At 46.4% G+C, this 18,543-nt stretch overlaps 1 protein-coding gene across 2 annotated transcripts in view; it reads left to right on the forward strand.

The window, feature by feature from the left end:
* hipk2 (homeodomain interacting protein kinase 2) overlaps positions 1-18,543 on the forward strand; it is a 69,976-nt gene that overhangs the window by 44,822 nt on the left and 6,611 nt on the right. The window contains exons 3-14 of one of the 2 annotated variants that reach the window (XM_068602619.1): positions 3,287-3,410; positions 4,061-4,180; positions 5,416-5,502; positions 8,889-9,073; positions 9,191-9,353; positions 11,340-11,565; positions 12,229-12,350; positions 15,236-15,366; positions 16,307-16,489; positions 16,640-16,963; positions 17,733-17,977; positions 18,087-18,247. In XM_068602619.1, the coding sequence (XP_068458720.1) occupies positions 3,287-3,410; positions 4,061-4,180; positions 5,416-5,502; positions 8,889-9,073; positions 9,191-9,353; positions 11,340-11,565; positions 12,229-12,350; positions 15,236-15,366; positions 16,307-16,489; positions 16,640-16,963; positions 17,733-17,977; positions 18,087-18,247 (2,071 nt within the window). The remainder of the gene's footprint in view (positions 1-3,286; positions 3,411-4,060; positions 4,181-5,415; positions 5,503-8,888; positions 9,074-9,190; positions 9,354-11,339; positions 11,566-12,228; positions 12,351-15,235; positions 15,367-16,306; positions 16,490-16,639; positions 16,964-17,732; positions 17,978-18,086; positions 18,248-18,543) is intronic. The other variant, XM_068602620.1, reaches the window with a different exon arrangement.

Consider the following 18,543-nt stretch of genomic DNA (forward strand, 5'->3'; position numbering starts at 1 on the left):
TATCACTGCCAGCGAAAGGCCTGCATCAGCAGCAGCTGTGGGGCGCTTTGCATGCGATGGCAGCGGTGCACTGGTAGGGGCAGATTTGCATTTGTGGTTTCATATCATGAGCAACGATGTTACTCCCTCTCTCTTCCTTCCTCCCTTTATTTGCTCGCTCTCTTTCTCTCTCTCTCTCTCTGACTTTCGCTGAACGGGCGGAGCTTTCTGTGAGCGGCGGAGGAGCCATGAGAACAGCCTAAGTGGAGCACTGGAGCATAACCCAGGAAGGTTCAGGCTGAAATGGATCCAAGCATAACATCAACACTAGCAAATCTCACCATCACACTCAAGGGCAAAGTCCATGTAGTCATGGCACACAGCTATACACACATGAATAGAAACATTGCAGTAAAGCTGAATACCTAATTCTGCTCTAATGAAAGTACATTCAGTTTTCTGCTATGAAAGCCACCTTTCTCTGACATCCTGTGAGAATTACATACCATGGTGGTGACTCGTGTTTGAAGTGACTTAGGTCAGTGTCTTGGTAATAAAAAAATTTAAAAAAAAGGGAAAGGTTGGTCCTGGGGTCTGCACGTGTCCGCTGGAGTCACAGCGATCTGGAGGACCATCTGATGAAAGGGTTTCCTGTGGCTTTCATCTTTTCATATTTTTGATGGGGAGAATTTTCTCGCAGCTGAGTCAAAAAAGAAAAAAAAGAGCTTTGTGTTGTGAGAACAGCCTCTTTTTGCAGCTCACGATGGCTCATATACATTTTGCTTTTTGCAAAGACAAAGATAAGGTATTCACACAAATATGGTGGTATATGTTTAGTGTTTTAGTGTCTGGATGAGTCCTATTCAGATGACAAATGAGGCGCAGAACTGCTGGGCTGCTGCAGCGTGTTGCTTTCATTATATCGTTAAAATATTGCATAGGTAGAAAACACAATATATGTGATATTATAGTGAAAGTGCTGCTTGTTTCAAATATCAACCTCTGCACCGACAGAGAGATAAGCAATGAGATGAAAGTACCAGCAGTGATATTTGAATTTATAAATATAAAACATAATCCTCACAAACGTCTGTATTGCACTGTGTATGTCAAGGAGCGGCTGTCGTTAAACAGTTTGAGTGATTTGCCGTCAGTTTCCTGGGGACTTCAAATTGACCCACTCCAAAGGAAATTCTGGATAACGAGACGGTTAAGTGTGTTCATGAGCATGTGCGTGTGGATTCCTCATGTTTGATTGAGCACAGCTCCTGTTGATGGTGCGACGGACTCTCAACCATCCGTGAAGACGGCTCCTGTAGCTTACTCGTGTGTCGGCCTCTCTGTGTGGTGGTCTACCTGTCCACATGTGCGTACAGGTGTTATAGTTCCCTCTCCTTTATGTTAAGCTCTTCTGAGAGGAGCACGATGCTGACCCACGGTCCGGGTCTCCCATCTCTTCGGCAGACCTCGCTCTTCCCCTCTGCTATCGCCGAGAAGCAGACTCCTTTATGCCTCTTTGGCAGCCTCTTGACAGACGTCTCGGCTCATTGTCTGTGAAGGTTTCTTTGTATTGGTGTGTAATGGTGCCCTAAGATACTGTTGCTAGCGTGTTGTCTTGGTGTCTGTTCCAGTGCTGCCCTCCAGACCCCAATAACCACCTTCTGTGACAGGAGCTCTTCACTGAGCTCTTCACTGCTCCCCCTCATTGGCTTTATTTGTGCCTATGCCTCTCTTGAACTCCCTTTGCCTTGTTCTGGGTTTTATTTTTCTTATCCAGCACCTCATCGTCTATACTTGTGGCGTCTTCTGTCTTTCTGTATCCGACCCGTCTCAGTATACAATGAATCGCCTGTGCCCTTTTTTCATTTTGCTTTTTTTTTTGTGTGTGTGTGTCAGCGAGCAATGAATAGAGGGCAGGGGGCTACAGTTGGAAATTAGCTTTTAAGTATGTGAGGTATGTTCATTAATTCTCCTCCAAATCCCCCCTGCTGCCCTCGGACCGCTTCGCTCCCAAACAAGCGTATAAAGTCCTATAGTGGACCCCATGCTGCTTTCCATATTCTCTGTTCCCCTGGTACCTCCAGTTCCATCGGGACCGCTTCTCTCTCTGCGACCTCGCCAGAGCCCTCCCCGGCTTAGGGGTGGGGGGGGGGGGGGGCGCGCCAGCCTAGTTACCATGGTCACAGCAATCAGCATTGTGAACTAAGCCATGGATGAGAAACTTTCCAAGATCGGCCTTAAGATCCTGTGATCTGTGTGTCATGCTGTTTACATGTTACGAGAGAAGGATTTCAGATTCAGCAGTTCAGTCTAGATTTACGTTATGGAGTGGCTAACTTTCACCAATGGGTAACATGTAAGGCCAAAAGATGTTCGTCCATGTGCTGATGACAGCCAGGAAACCTCTTGAAAGGGCTTTGGATTGTTCGAGAGCAGAATCACCGCGTTCTTGGTTATTTTAAGCCCCATCAGAGACGTGAGCTCACGAGAAGTGTATTAGTCTTTCTGACAGGTTATAAAACATGTTGAATGGAAGTTGGCAATTGTTTCGGACTGCAGTGCTGCTCATGTAACTGAAGCAATATTTCTTCTTCTTTTATCAAATCATAGATGTTTATCTCCTCTTCCACTGAAACGGTCTCTTTGAGCATCACTGTTAGAGTGTATGTATGACTAGTAAAGCCAGTGTCTAGGAGTTAAGCGTGAGCATTATTAACTCAAGTGCAGCCCACTAAAAGCCAGGATGAAGCTCATTGCACGCGCCACAGAATCTTTATGTTTTTTCATTTTTTACGGCATAATTGCTTCCACATTGCTTTGTGGCTGCGGACCGTGGAACTCTGTAAACAACACACTCTTCTACCTCTACGCAGAGCTCCTGCGTGTTTATCAATCAGCTATCTGCCATGTGGCACCTTGAAAAACTGCCTAAACGAGTGAAGAGAAGAAATGACAACCTACCGCACAAGGCTACATTGAGAGATCAATGTTAAGATAACACAACAGCCTTCAGACATGGAAGATTAATGGATTGATTGATTGTCAGTCTTGGTGTGGAAAAGTGTGTTTGTGTGCAAAACGAAATGCAATCATCTGTGTGTATGTTCTCCAATCAGATCTTCCTGGCTTTGGAAGACTCTCCAGCTCACTCCCACATTAGATTATTTTCTCTTCTGACCTGTGTGTACTGCGCTGGGCTCATTCATCTGAGTCCTTGTCAGTCACAGCATACCGCTGCTCCGTGGGGTCTTACACATTTATGTCTGATTTCTAAATATGCTGTGTGTGTGTTTTTCTCCATACACAGAGCACCAGAGATCATCCTGGGCTTGCCGTTCTCTGAGGCCATAGACATGTGGTCCCTGGGCTGTGTGATAGCCGAGCTCTTCCTGGGATGGCCCCTCTACCCCGGAGCCTCAGAGTTTGATCAGGTAACATACAATGATTGCTGGTACCTCTAAACTGTCTGCTGACCGCTGAGCAACTGATAATCGTGCGTTTCCGGCTGTTCACATAATCACAAATCGGACTCATATTTACACGTATGCATTTGCGTGTGTTCTCGCTCCACCAGTGTGTGTTTGGGAGGGTGGGGTACTTCTCCAATCCCCCTGACAGCCCCTGATGATTCTTGCGCAGCCTCCATGTTTATCTGAACAGATGCCACAGAGCCACTTGTCCAATTAGCGCAGCCCCTGTGCTCCAGAGCAAGACATTGCCGCGTTCCCCCTTCTCTATCAGTCAGACGAGGCTCAGTGGGAAAACCTTGAGCAAGTTGTGCTCCATCACTGAACAAGCCCGTCTAATTTTTCACTAGCCCGAAAACTTTGCAAAGTGTCTCATTTACAAGTCTCAAATCAATCTTAGACTCTTGAGCTGAGTTTGCAGCCAGATGAGTCTGGAGAGGTTAATTTCAGCATAGATCTTCCAACTGCCAAAAGAACATCAATCCCAAAGTTTTTGCCTTTTTTTTGGGCGGTCTTTGGTGACCACCAGCCTCTTCAATTCAATACAACGCATAGCTCAATAATGCATTTGATGTGAAAGGCCTCACATACATTTTTCATCTTCTGTCTTGCAGATCCGGTACATCTCACAGACGCAGGGTCTGCCTGCAGAGTATCTGTTGAGTGCGGGGACAAAAACCACCAGGTTCTTCAACAGAGACCCCGACTCCACCTATCCTCTCTGGAGACTTAAGGTACGGCTAGAATGATGGAGATGCATGCACACCCACCCCCAAAAGCCTCCTGGTAGCATCAAGAAAAATGCTTCGAAGAGCAGGTGCTATTTTTGCCAGCAATATCTGTCATTAATATTCTACGACACTCTGGCACACTCTCTGTGAGGCGGTGACGACCCTGGCTATAAAGACAGTCAGAGGGTAATGAGAGCAAAGTGGATCACTGTGAGAGGATTTGGCAAATGGAAGCCCGGCCGGATGAATCCAGCTCAGAGGGTTGCTGCTCCGACCCCTTCCACTGTACCTCCATGTAGACCGCTCAGTGATGAGGTCCGCTCCTTTCCTTTTTTACCCTCATTAACTTAAGTTGAACTTTTGTCCTGCAGGGTCGTAATGTCTTTACAGTGTCTGATCCGGCTGAGTCTAGGGTAGCCTTTTGCCTAGTGCCTCTTCTGAATCCCATTAATGCACCGTGATAATTGCCCTTTAAATGAATTCATATTGCAACATTGAGTACGTTGTGAATGCTCTTGAGTAAGCTGTTCATGGGTTTTATGCAGTTGTCAGGTAAAAGTTGCGCCACCTCTGTTTTTCCTCAAATAAACAAAATTGTACAGCATTTTGGCTTAGGGGGGGCTTTTGAATGACACATTGTTGTTGAATAGGCGGGTCCGTGAGGTCCTGAAGTTAGGAGATGACAGCAGCATTGTCGGGAAGACACCGACCAGACACCACTGCTGTAACTAGTCTCTTTGCTTTGTGGAAAATCAAACGTCAAAGCATCCTGACGACGTTTTTCCATTCTGAAGAGTGATTGCTCAGCTTTAATTTGACCTTGCCATGTGTTTCCACAGCAGCTGCATCAATTTGCTGACTGTAATTAAAAAATATCATGTGTTTAGTGAGGGGGCTTCTACAGTCAACTCCGATTAGTTTTGTGCACATTTTTAAAACCTTTGAGAAACCGTGATCACCTGTGTTGAAGTGAATGTGTGTCCATGTGCACTTTACATTCTGCATGTCATCTGGGTGATGTAGTGTGTGCCTCCACATGCCGCCTCCCCCGTCTCCCCCCATCTTGCCTGACTGCTAGATGAGTGTTTGTGTGCTACCCCAGGGTTGCTCGGAGGGCAAGCCGAGTCCTGCTGCACGCAAACAACAAGAGGCTGTAATGAGCCAAATGTAGATAGTGCGTTTACAGAGGGGAAGTGTGATGGGATTTGAGAGGAACATCTGCTTCTTGTCTCCCGCAGACTCCAGAGGACCACGAGGGTGAAACGGGGATCAAGTCCAAGGAGGCTCGCAAGTACATCTTCAACTGCTTGGATGATATGGCGCAGGTATGCCGGTTTCAGTAACACAAAGCACAACTTTTCCCCCCACAAATTGTACAATAGATTTATGATTTGCCCTTGCTTTGTCTTTTGCTTGACTCACATCCACCTGTCACTGATTTGAAGCTTCGACTGATGGATCCACTCAGGTCCCGGGGTTAGTTTCATCCAACACATCCCGAGAATTATCCATCAAATATTTGAAATCCTTTAAAATATTTATCCTGCCAAGGCCTGATCTCCAGATGCAGTGTAGCTCCGCTTCTATATAGAAGTTTACAAAGTGAAATGAAAGCAGCTGTTCGCTGGAACCCCTCTTCAACTCTGCCTGTGCTCTTCCTTTTGCCCAAACCGCTATCTAATAAGTTACAGACATTTAAGCTGAGCATGTGGTCAGGGTGGTTAATGTATATAAACAGTTTGCCATCTTATTGAAGCTGAAGTGAGTGTTGCGGCGAGGTCTTTACTTTGTACATCAATAGTACGGTGAGCATGTAGAGGACAAGGGAACAACATGTTTCACTCTCTCCACTCTTTCTGAGCACACACACACACACACACACACAGACACACACATTCCAGAGTTTCCCCACCAGTTTTCCAGAGCAGCTCAGTGGGACCCGCACCATGTTGTTTCTTCATGACTCAGCGGGTTAGCCCCTCTCTCCCTGCAGCCCTACATGTCACCTGTGGGAATCTGCTTGTTAAGAAGCTGCTGTTTTAACCCCAGAAAGTGACTCGTATTATAACGAGACTTATTATGGAAAAGCCCTGCTACTGAACGCGGCAACATCTAATGTCCCTTTTCCTCTACGACTCCGAGGGAATTGGTCTCTCCACGGTGGGAAAGTTCACATGTAGCCATTACATTTTGATAGGACGCGCCTGACAGGGAGATGATATTAAGTGTTGTTTTGTTCACCCTTACTTGGCCAAATACCGGTTCTGCCGACAGATATGGCAGCGTGATGGAAAATTACAATGTTTTTCCCAGGGCCCCTCGAATCTGTGACAGTACTCTCATGTCATCATGCATCTCGATCCTTCCTCTGATAAAGACCAGCCAAGAGATAAGAGTTAAGCAGGTGAATTATTTCTTTTTGAAAATGGTCGACTTGGTGCCCGACCAGGAGCAGCTTCTGGAGACTGTCCATGTGGATAAGTAGTGACTTAAGTGATGGAGACAATTATGGTTGTCCAGTAGCGCCCAGGGCCGTTGTCAGGCCTGTCTGGAATAACATGCTGTCGGCTGGGACAAGATAGTATCGCTGCCCGGGCTTGTTGAGTTTACAGCACACACACACACACACACACACACACACACACACACACATGCAGTTTAATGAAACCAACCTGCACTGGTATGATATCCCTTGGGTCATCTCTGTCTCCTACGCTTCAAGCTCTGTGTCCCATCTTCCTCTCACTGCAGCAGCCTGATTCAGCTCACTACAAAGGCGATACAGCAGAGCTGCACTAGCTTAATGTGGGAGAAAACTGCCTATTTTGCCCCATCTCACTGTCCCGACCGTATAAACAAGTCAGCATTGTGGACATCTGTCTCCGCGTGTATAATGGATGATGTAGCTGAAGGCCCTGTAAGACAGAGAGGCTGGGTGCCAGGAAGAGATAATGAACCTCCTCTCAGTCGTGGGAAATGTGGGGAAGCTTTAGTCACAAGTATATCTAATTTGAGTAAATCAGAGACCAACTTAGAGCAAATGCAGGCTCCTGCTTTAGGCCTGATGTAGATGGAAAGAAGGCCTGCCCGAAATGCATTTACTTTGATCTGCGAACCTTCAATATCTGAATAGTAAAGCCATGGCAGCATGGCTTTTACCATGTCTTTTTTTCATTTATTTGTACTACATACACTCGCAAATACACTTTCACAATCTTCTGCTACTCTTCCCACTGAGAAGTAAAGTTGATGGGTAAATCTGCACACGCCGTGGTGCTGTGCAGAAGACAGGCCTGCATCCTGCATGCTGAGCTCCACGCCTCCTGAGGCGAAGCCCGGTCTGTCTCGCTGCTCGACATCTGCCATCCCTGCCCTAACTCCAGAGTGGCATGTCAGTGCTCCCCACGGCACAGATGTGGCTCCATAAAGAGCCGTTGACATGCAAAACACGCACGGCTGGCCATATTAGTTGTTTTTATGTTGTTTTTTTTATTTAGTGGCCTTTTTAAATTTTCATTCAAGAGTAGAACATCTTTTTCGCTGTGAGTGAAAGAAAATCAGCGTGAACATGACGTTTTTTATCTGGTAAATACCCATCTTTAATGGATGATCAGAAAATTATATTTTCTCTTCGGGCTTCCGTTTATCCAGTCTGATTACTGTGGCCCACCTCAGCCAAGTCCCACCTGCTATCCATGTGCAACCAAGCTGTGTACATTTCCCAAAGTCATCTCTTCAACTCGCAGAGGACGGCGTGATTATGTCTCACCTCATTCTGCAGATTATTCCTTTATCACAGCCAGCGGAGGTGGCAAGCAGAGAGGAATGGTTACAGAGCCTGAATAACCTGCATAGAGAAAGAGAATTGAATCAGATTTGCAGCGTTGACTGGCAGCACATCTGATAGCCCCTGGAGCAGGCCTACAGATAAGCGCTGCGTCTTTATTAAAAACAGCCCTGCTACCTCTGCATGGCAGTCACAATAAACAAGGCTGCCTGTCTGGTGCCTCTGTCCCCGTCTCTGTCCTTGCACTTCCTGACGATCTGCTTGTTCGCTTTACCCCAGACTAGCTGCATCGCGACCGCGTCCCACTTCTTTCATACCTTCCCCCACATCAACGTAAACCCATTCCCCAGAATTAGTCTCCCGGCCTAACAACTTAATCCCTGCTAGTTGTGTAGGTTTTCATTAGAGAACAAAAATCTGCTGCTTTGCCCCTGTGTTCATCCACAACACGAGCTGCTTTACAGATGAAGCGACGCACTGTTCCGAGGCAGTCTCCCAGAATTGCTTCAAAACATATTTAAGTGAAGTTGTCTCATGTCAGCTCTCTAAGAGGCTCTCACAAAATGGTGTCCTTTGTGAAACGACTAGCCAATGGCAACATTTATTTGGTTCATGTTTTTGTTTGTTTTCACATCTCAGGAATAGATAAAAATCTCAGCGAGGGCGCCAGGAGATATTTCAAGGGGTGCTAGAAATACCAGTGCAAATGTTTATAATGTCACTAAGGTGCAAGGTTATCGCCGGGTTCTGTGACACTCACACTGACACCCTAACTGATGAGGCCTTGTGAGTATTAATAGGCCCCTCTATGGGAATAGGCTGTGGGATTTTTCTCTCTCTGTCGTCCGCAGAAAGACGAGAGTCCTTGAATACTCAATCGGGCCTTATGCTGAGACGCATGTGTGTCTGTTTCCGTGCCTCCAGGTGAACATGACGTCGGACCTGGAGGGGAGCGACATGCTGGCAGAGAAGGCTGACAGGAGGGAGTTCATCGACTTGTTAACCAAGATGCTGACCATCGACGCAGACAAGAGGATCACCCCTATCGAAACGCTCAACCACCCCTTTGTTACTATGTCGCATCTGCTCGATTTCCCGCACAGCACACAGTACGTGCCCAAACGGGCCCTGTTGTTGTGTAATCATCATTCAAACGGTGAAATAACATCTGCCGCTGTCACAGGACGCAGCACTTATTCCTTCTCCCTCCCTCTCTGTCCGTGCAGTGTGAAGTCGTGCTTCCAAAACATGGAGATCTGTAAGCGTCGTGTCAACATGTACGACACAGTCAACCAGAGCAAGACACCCTTTATCACCCACGTGGCCCCCAGCACCTCCACTAACCTCACCATGACCTTCAACAACCAGCTGAACACTGTGCACAGCCAGGTAAAGCCTCACTCATCAGTGTGTCAGGCAACCTCTGACAATATAACTTTTTTAGTGCTATGAGATATTTTAGCTTCGGTTTAAGCATTTCCTTTGGAGATAAAAATGGCATAAGAAATGCGGTGTGGAATATTTATCAAGTAAATGTAAACATATCACAATGGAAAATTAAAGCCGAGCTGCCTCAGGCAACAACACGAATGATGAATCTTGCTTACATACCCAGTCTTCACCAAATAATCGTATTTTAAACGCCCAACTGTCAGTAGTTTAACAGCTCAGCAGCCCATAAGTGGCTGTTTGTCTCTTTGTTCTGTTTTCTCTGTCCGTTCTTCCTGTCTGTTTCCATGCTTACTGGCCTGCCTTTCTGCTTTGGTGCATGTATATCTGTCTGCCTGCATTTCTGTCTTTGCCCCAGGTCCTGTGGGATTGTCACAAAGTGCTGATTACACACATGACAAGCCCCACTTCCTGCTTGCCTTGCATTCTGGGGCTTTCAGGCCTTAAGAATCCCTTTACCAGGCTCCCTCTCGCTTTCCCTCCTCTCAATCCTGTCCTCCTCTGTCTTCTCCTCTTTCCTCCCATTTCCCGGGGTTGAGCCTGTGGTGCTTTACCGCTTCGTTCCCGTACGGTCTGTGAATCGAAACTGCTGACTTTTGGCTTACGCCGGAATCACCAAGCTTCGCGTTGCAAGGTTTTCCAGATTGTGCTTAGTTACGACTCCTGCTCTCTCTCCCCCACCCCTCTCTTTAGTAAACAAAGTTCTTTATCACCAACTATATCGAGCCAGCTCACACTGTGTAGCATGCGACAAAAACCCCGTCTTGCTGTGATTTAAATGGATTAACATTCCCTCAGCTTGTCTTTTCTGCTCCTGCCTCTCAGGGCATATAAACAGACTTAAGTTAGTGATTTATTCAGCTCGATTCATTTGCAAAGGCTGGAATGCATCTTTGGCTTGTGTTTTGCTGCTTCCGCGCTTGTTTATGATGAATGCCACAGTGCCGTATTGATTATGTTCCCTCCCCTGGTGTTTATCGAACACGCTAAAGAGAGCAAATGAAAAATGAAAGCGCTGTCTCTCTATTTCCCTCCGCCCCTATGTGCACTTAATGAAAGGGCTAAAATTAGACAGTGTCTCGTGGAGCAATACAACTTACGAGATGAGCAAACGGTGTCTCTTAAAAGCATTTGTTTGTATCGAGGATGTTCACCGGCAATCTGAGTATTCCACATGTCTTACTGATTGTCAAGACATGCTGGAGTTACCTAAGCTTACACAATTATATAATGACTGCTGGCTGTGAAATATTACTCCTGTCAGGCATATTGATTTGGGGGCTAGATAGGGAAGCTGTGACATGAAATGTCAAGTTTAGCTGCAGCTCGTTATCTCGGCTCATTATAATTCGGTTACATTTACATTTTAACAGTCTTGTAATATGCGCTCTTTATGCCATTAACGCTCATCATTTAAGAGGAATAATACGGGCGATGTATATGCTGCTGTGCGGATAGTTGTTGCAAAACTGTGTACTGAGTCATATAATACATTTATGTTCAGTATATTGTCACCAGAAGTCTCGACGTAAATGCTGTAAATGATACACGATTATCAAAATCTCAGTCTAAATGTGCTCGGGTGGCAATTTGCTCATTGATGGTTGATTATTCTCGGAATTGTAGCATTGATTGCATCTCTCTTAACAGCCTTTCCCTTCTCTCTAATTAATCAAACAGTCCGCATATTTTAAGACACTTTCAAATCAGTCGTCTAATTTCCTTATTCTTCCATCGGCTCTCATCTTATTTTGAGCTGGTGGTTGTTTTGCATCTTTGTGTGTGCATATTTTATTTTAGAAAACTGTTATCTTTCTTTCGTGCCTGCTGTTCAACCTTCCCTCCCTGGAGCACTTCCACTTCCCTGTTGTTCCCATCAGTTCTTCCACTCTCATGATTTTTATTTTGGTCCCATCATTCCTTTAGGCCACCAACCTGGTTCCCTCTTCCACCAACAATGCCACCCTTTCCTTTACAAGTCCTGATGTCTCCATACTAAACTACCAATCTGCACTCTACCAGCCCTCCGCGGCCTCCATGGCAGCCGTGGCCCAGAGGAGCATGCCCCTGCAGCCGGGGGCTCCTCAGCTCTGCGCTGCCCGGCCCGACCCCTTCCAGCAGGCGCTCATCGTCTGCCCACCTGGCTTCCAAGGTAAGAAGCTTTGACCGGTCAGTGCATTCGTGTGAGTCAATACAGTGGGATTTGTGGTCATCTGTGTAAAACATCAAATCCCAGCACTGGAACATAATATGAGGATAAAACACAACAAAATATGTATCTTATACCATACATACAGACTCTGGATGTCACTTTTGGTCATTTAGTTTTGCTCTTCTGGTCTTGCACCCCACAGGTAGTTTTCAATCGTACCATACAAACTGTCATGCCAGGATAGCTTGATGAGGCGATTAATCATTTGAAAAGAAATTGAATATGTTTGTGAAAGGCTTACTCAGTCCCCTGTTCGTCTCCTCTGTGATAGCGCTGGGAGGGCAGAAGAGCTCTAAGGCATTATTCTCTTTGTTTACTTATTCTTTTTATGGAATGGGTGATAAAAAATCCATTATTAGACGCAGTTTTTATACTATTGCCATGACTACTGTTTGTGTTTTCTTAAGTGCCGTTTCTATATCCGAACACAGCAGAGGGGTTTTGACATCTGTTGAATGCACATAAATCAGTGTGCAAATAAAACACATTGTGTGATCTCTCGCTCTTAATTCTGCAGAAATGCATATGATTATTTGTTGTTGTTTTTGTATCAGGGACTGTTTTGTTGACATCCCCTGTACGTGTGCTTTTTTGTGTGCACAGGGCTGCAGGCGTCCCCCTCCAAGCACACCAGTTACTCTGTGCGGATGGAGAATGCTGTTCCCATAGTGACGCAGGCCCCTGGTGCCCAGCCTCTGCAGATTCAACCTGGCCTGCTTACACAGGTAGAGTACCACAGAGAAGGAACTAATAGAGTTTTTTGGCTCCAAAGACTAACAGTGCCTTTCAGACTTGGAAGTGCTCGCATTTGAACATAGCTCTCTGCATCCTTTTTTTCATAAGCCTTCACTAAGAATAGTACCTATCGATGGAGGCTGGAAATCACTCAGTGTTCCTGACCCTGCCCCTGCTGGCAGCTGTGTTTTTTTTTTTTTCCTGAGCGCATTCAGGCCAAGCTCTCCTGTGCATTGCTCCCTGCCTCTCTCTCTCTCTCTTTCTGTCTCTCCCTCCTCTTACTCTCTCTCCCCCTCACTCGCTCTTTCGGCTGTCCCGCTCTCCTGGAGGCTGAGGCTGCCATGGTCTGATGCACACAAAGGCAGGAGCCTTTCACACAGAGAAGGCCTTCACAGGAGCCTGCACAGTGGGGCCGTCGCTTCGGCGTCTAATATACAGTTGTTCGAAGTAACAGGGAGTGACTGTGCGTCACTCTCTTAGTGCACGGACACACGCACCTACACGCAAATACACACCCACTCACACAGACGCACGCACGCAAGCACACACACCCACACCCTGTAGTGTAGACCACTTCCATCACCACACCACCTCTTTCCCTATGGAAATTTCCATGAAGGCTTTAAATATCCCTGTGAATCCAGGGAGTTTGAAGCGCTCCCTTATCTCCAGTTAATCATGCAGTAGGCAGGGAGACTGTGCATGTGTGTGTGTGTGTGTGTGTGTGTGTGTGTGTGTGTGTCCCTGCCTGGGTTTCTATGGTGGGTTAATCTGTCAGATACCAAATGGTGATTAGCTCCAGGGCTGCTTCCAAGTCAGGCGCTCCAAATTACAGGCCTCGGAGGATCCTGGGAGGTCAGGGGAAGCTTGGCTGAGGCTCTGCATGACCGGAGAATTCACAGCATCACCAGATCCATGGATATGATAGTTGCGTCAGAGGCCAAAGGAATTAAAGCGTCTCTGTGTCTTTAAGGGAAATGTAAATTGCATGGCCTGTTGTATCAAGTGTGCATCACACATTGGTGCCCGGCTCTGCAGGTATTCACCTCTGTCTGCACACAAAGACACGCAATAGATAACGTAAGCAGATGGTTTATATAGGCCAGCGAGCAGCACACCTAATAACTGGGTTTGTGGTGTCTGTCTAATTCTTGCCACCTGCGCCTTCACCCATACTGCGCACTGCTACACATGCCCATACTCTTTGCCCACCTTGGACCCGTGCAACTTCAGCCCTGAACACTCTGGGCGAGCAGAGAGGCGGGAGAGGGAAGGAGGCTCTAAGTAGGGAAGCAGGGAGACCAGCAGGACCTTTATCTGGAGCAGGAATGCAGAAAATGTGGAAACAATTGGGGAGTGAGAACTGGGGCTTTCAAGGCCCCGAGGTGACAAAGGGTTTTCACCCGGGGAGTGTAGGTCGAGGTGGGAGGCGGTGGGTCGCTGATAGTGATGGTGTACTCTGAGAAGAAAGAAATGGCCTCTTAACTGGGTTACCATTTCAGGGCAGACAGGCTGGTTACACAACGCAGACGCCGAGCGAGAGAGGCAAGTAGAGTGCCGGGAATGGAGATAGAGCGAGTAGGAGGAGCGGGAGATGGATGGATGTATTATAGTCTCTTAATGGCATGTTGATAAAAGGCCTTGGATGTGGTCTTGGATGTAAAGACCATCTCCAGCTCCAGAATGTTCCATTAGAGATGTCAGTCATCAGTGCACAGACAAGGCAGCACCGCTGGCCTGCAGATGCCCCCTGCAGCCCTTCAACCACAAGCTTGTTGGTTTGGACTTTGCAACCTGCCTCAGACAAAAACAATTCCACTTCCACAAGCCTGCAGCCAGAATACAGAACAGAACAGCTACTTTGTGTCAGAATATAATGGAAACAGACAGCGCAAAGCAAATATGTGAATACAAAGATAAAGGTTACGATAAAGTTAAAAGATGAAGGTAAAAATAAAGTTACCGTAGCAAATGCACAGATTATCTGCTTTGCATTTTGTATGGTGCCTCTCTGTCTCTCTCTCTCTCTCTCTCTCTCTCTCTCTCTCTCTCTCTCTCTCTCTCTCTCTCTCTCTCTCTCCCTCCCTCTCGCTGCCTGACTGTCTTTGTGTCTTTTTATTCCTCTATTTAAACGTGTGTGCTGCGGCACATACTGATGCCGTTGTAAATTGATGTGCAAAAGGTATTAAAGGAACAATTCATTAGCCCTGACATTAAAGTGCTAATCAATAGGACTGCATTAAACTATTAGGGTTACACACGCAAACACGTTCATGCATGCATGCACGCACACTCATCTTGGCCCATCTTGGGGCACATAATGCCGGATACTCCTCCTGTTCTGCATCAGAAATACAAAGTAGCCTCTTTCACAGCTGCTTGAATAGGCCTACAAATTTAATTAGAACATAGGTTGATTTGACTCAAGTCAAACACATGATCACACACACACACACACACACACACACACACATACGAAAGCAGACAAAGAAAGGAGCTGCTGTACATCTTTATTAATTCCTGGTCTTATCTCCTTTGTGGATGGATGTCTCCTTGAAGCTGGCGGAGTTCATTTTACATGCCCAGTAGCTGGTTTAGACCAGCTGTTATGCACTTTGGAAAAGATACTGTAATTTATTACACACTCTCAGAACTAATGAATGAGTTCAATGAGTTCCCTTTGTCCCTTCATGTATTATGCCTAAATGAAAAGACTCCATCATGGGTGACTTTGCAGTCCCGGACAGACTTTAGAAAACAAATTAATAAAATTCATTGCTTCATTGTTACATGGCAGCTGACTGTTTTTCTGTATCTCCTCTCCCTGTCCTTTCAACACTCTGTTTATCCCCCACTCTGTGTTCTCTTCCCTCAGCAGGCTTGGCCCAGCGGCACCCAGCAGATCTTGCTGCCTCCAGCCTGGCAGCAACTCACCCACACCTCAGTCCAGCATGCCACTGTCATCCCCGACTCCATGAGCAGCGCACAGCCTCTCGCCAACTGGAGGTGAACAACACTGCTTTCTTTCTTGTAACTGCTCGCAGCCCGTCTGAACCGTTGATGTCTGAATATTGTGGCTTGCACTTTTCAAGTCCACTTGTCTTTACCCAGGGATTTAGCCGGATAAATAAATCTAACAGGTTGACATGTGGCACTTTAAAGCTTCAAAAACAAAGCACTTTTGTAAAATCAAGTTTATACACATACCATTCGGGGCAAGACTAGAGTCAGACAAATTGATTTCAAAGGCGAGCAGTGGTTTTATGGCTTTTATAGGTCAAAACGTGCTATAGAAAGATGGTATAGCATAAGACTGATTGACCGAGGAGCCTGCATCTCCCTGACAGCTTGTCCTTTATTGTCAATGAATCACAGTCCCCACGTGGCGCTTTTATAAGAGCAGCTTTCCCTCAGGGAGATGGGATATATGTACATGTAGAGACATCAGGTCTAGTACAGCCTGTCACTCGATAAATGGATGGATAGATGGCAGAAGCAGATCTGCAGGGAGATAAGGGGGATACAGGTATAGCTTGTGTATGCGCAGGACTGCTGGGGCCATGTATGCACAAATTCATTGGGAGCTGTCCATCTGTGACCAGGCGCTCACCTCGCCGTCCCTCCCCTCCCTTCCTGTCCAGTGGCAGCTCTGTTGTCCTCTGAGAGACGATTGGGAAAGTGTCGCACTTCCTCTGCAGAGCTATCGCTCCACAGCTGCTGGTGTCAGCTCCTCTGCCCTCCCTCCTTGCTCTCTCCCTCACTTGTTCCCTCTTCTGCTTTCGTTCTCTTTTGAAAAGTTACCTGCTGCCACCCGCTGGCTTCTGTGGGAAATACTTCCCCCTGTCTTTCCTTTTCCTCACCGGTGTTGGATTTGATTATCGTGATGTATCATGTATTTTTCAGCGTGTCCTATTGTTCTGGTCTCATAAAAGGTGTTATGTTACAGGAATACTCATCCACATGGCAGCCATTACAATCCCATCATGCAGCAGCCAGCCCTGCTGGCTGGCCACGTAACGCTCCCATCCAACCAGACGCTCAATGTGGGAGTGGCACACGTTATGAGGCAGCCCTCGACCAATAACAACTCCACTTCCAAAAAGAACAAACAGCACCAGATGTCTGCCAGGTACTCCCACACAGCTGATTCTAGACTCATTGTAAATAATCCTCTAATGGCAGCTGAAGACAATCACAAAAAGATTATGATGTCTCACAGCTCTGGATGTGTATTTTGCCCTAATGTGACACTTAACGCTCTGCTCTGTCTTTCAATTAGGAACATGTCAGCCTACGAGGTGTCGTCCTCTCAGGCTGTGCTATCCCCGCAGCGCTCCAAGCGGGTGAAGGAGAACACACCTCCGCGCTGCGCCGTGCTACAGAACGGCTCGGCCTCCAACTGCCTGCCCCCGCAGGGCTGTGGGGGCGGCGGGTGGGGGGTTAGCGAAGCGGAGCAGGCTTCCAGCACCACCCGCGACCACCAGCACCAGCACCACGTCCCCAGACAGACCATCATCATCCCCGACACGCCCAGCCCTGCAGTCAGCATCATCACAATCAGCAGTGACACGGATGAGGAAGATGACCACAAACAAAACAAGAGGTCAGTTCTGGGTTCGAAGGGATTAATGTGGTTCTGCTTCGCTCGGTTGATTGCTTATCCTGATACAGTGATTTGCCACACGGGTAAGAGGTTTGCAGGCTTGTTATTGATATTTGAACCTTCATAAAAAGCACATCACTAAGGGCCAAGACAGATGTAATGTGTCTGCTTTGACTAAGCAGGGTAGACGTGTTTTCACCATATCAGTAGAACTAAGAAGCCAAGTGATCACATATTTTGGTTTTTAACATTTGAATGATATAAAGCATTTTAAATGACTTTTCGCTGTGTTGCTAGTATCAGATGACCATAAAAGCAATTTGATCTGAAGTCATATAATACTAATGGGGCCATGTAAGGCCAGTGGTAATCACTGTGGCGGTGGTACTTTGTGACCATGGATCAAATCAATTTTATTACCATCATCTGACAACAGAACAGAAAAGAGGTGCCAAAGACAAGATACCAGACGTGATATGTTGTACTCAAATACAAACTAAGCAATCACAGAGTAGGAAGATAAAGAAAGCCAAGCAGCTCACAGCTTAACCATATATTAATAAACTGTGAAAGTATGTTTTGATGCACATAATAAGGTTCAGTTCTTGGCAGCCGCTTACAATGTACAATTAAAGAGAGAACAAGTAATCTGATAATAAAAAACACAATGAAGACATTGTACCATTAAACCAGCATATATCATAATATTGATTGCCTCGAGTTTTGCTTAGTCACAGAGCGTGACTTTCCTCCCGTCTGTTTCCTCCAGATCATCTTCAAAGCAGCGGAAGAATGTCATCAGTTGCGTGACGGTCCACGATTCACCCAACTCCGACTGTTCCAGCAACAACAGCCCTTACACTGTGGAGTCCAGAGCCCCCAACAACAACAGCTACGACACAAAGACCACCATCCTGGACAACTACAACAACGGGAACCCCCGCACCATCATCATTCCACCTTTCAAAACCCAGAGCAGTGAGGTCCCAAATGAGTGCGAGCGACTGATGCCAGGTAAGGGGCCGAGAGAGCGTCCTCCCTCACCTAAAACACAGCCTCAAGCACGTTGTGTATTGGAGTTACTGTTTCCCAAATAACCAAATGTGTATCATCTCCTGTGCAGAAGCAATGAACCATCAGAATGCAGTTTACAAGTTCAAATCCTCCAATGGAGTGCTGTCTGGCAATAATCACCTGCACGGGGTCGTGACCGGAGGCGGGTCCTACCGACAGCAGCGCTCCGGACTACACTCCCTCCAGCAGCAGCCTCTCAATCTCAGCCAGGTATGATGAACGTCAGCGTGGGAATAAATACGTAGGAAGTGTTTAAGTGGAATAAGCTATATTGTGGTTCTCAACCTTTTTTCTCTGTGAAATATATATTTTTTAGCTAATCATTTTTTGGGTTGAAAAAAATATGTAATACACAGCCCTGTGCCATCCATGTCTGATTTAAGAGAATATATACAATTATCTTCATGAATTTACACTTCATTGATTATTTCTTTAATAACTCTTTTTAAAGGATTTTGGAATGGATGCTAATTTTTGTACATATTTTTTAGATTTCACGTACCCCC

Source organism: Clinocottus analis, unplaced genomic scaffold (genome assembly GCF_023055335.1).
Source record: "Clinocottus analis isolate CAN_PGR_092001 unplaced genomic scaffold, fCliAna1.0.p SCAF_6, whole genome shotgun sequence".
Classification (NCBI taxonomy): Eukaryota; Metazoa; Chordata; class Actinopteri; order Perciformes; family Cottidae; genus Clinocottus; species Clinocottus analis.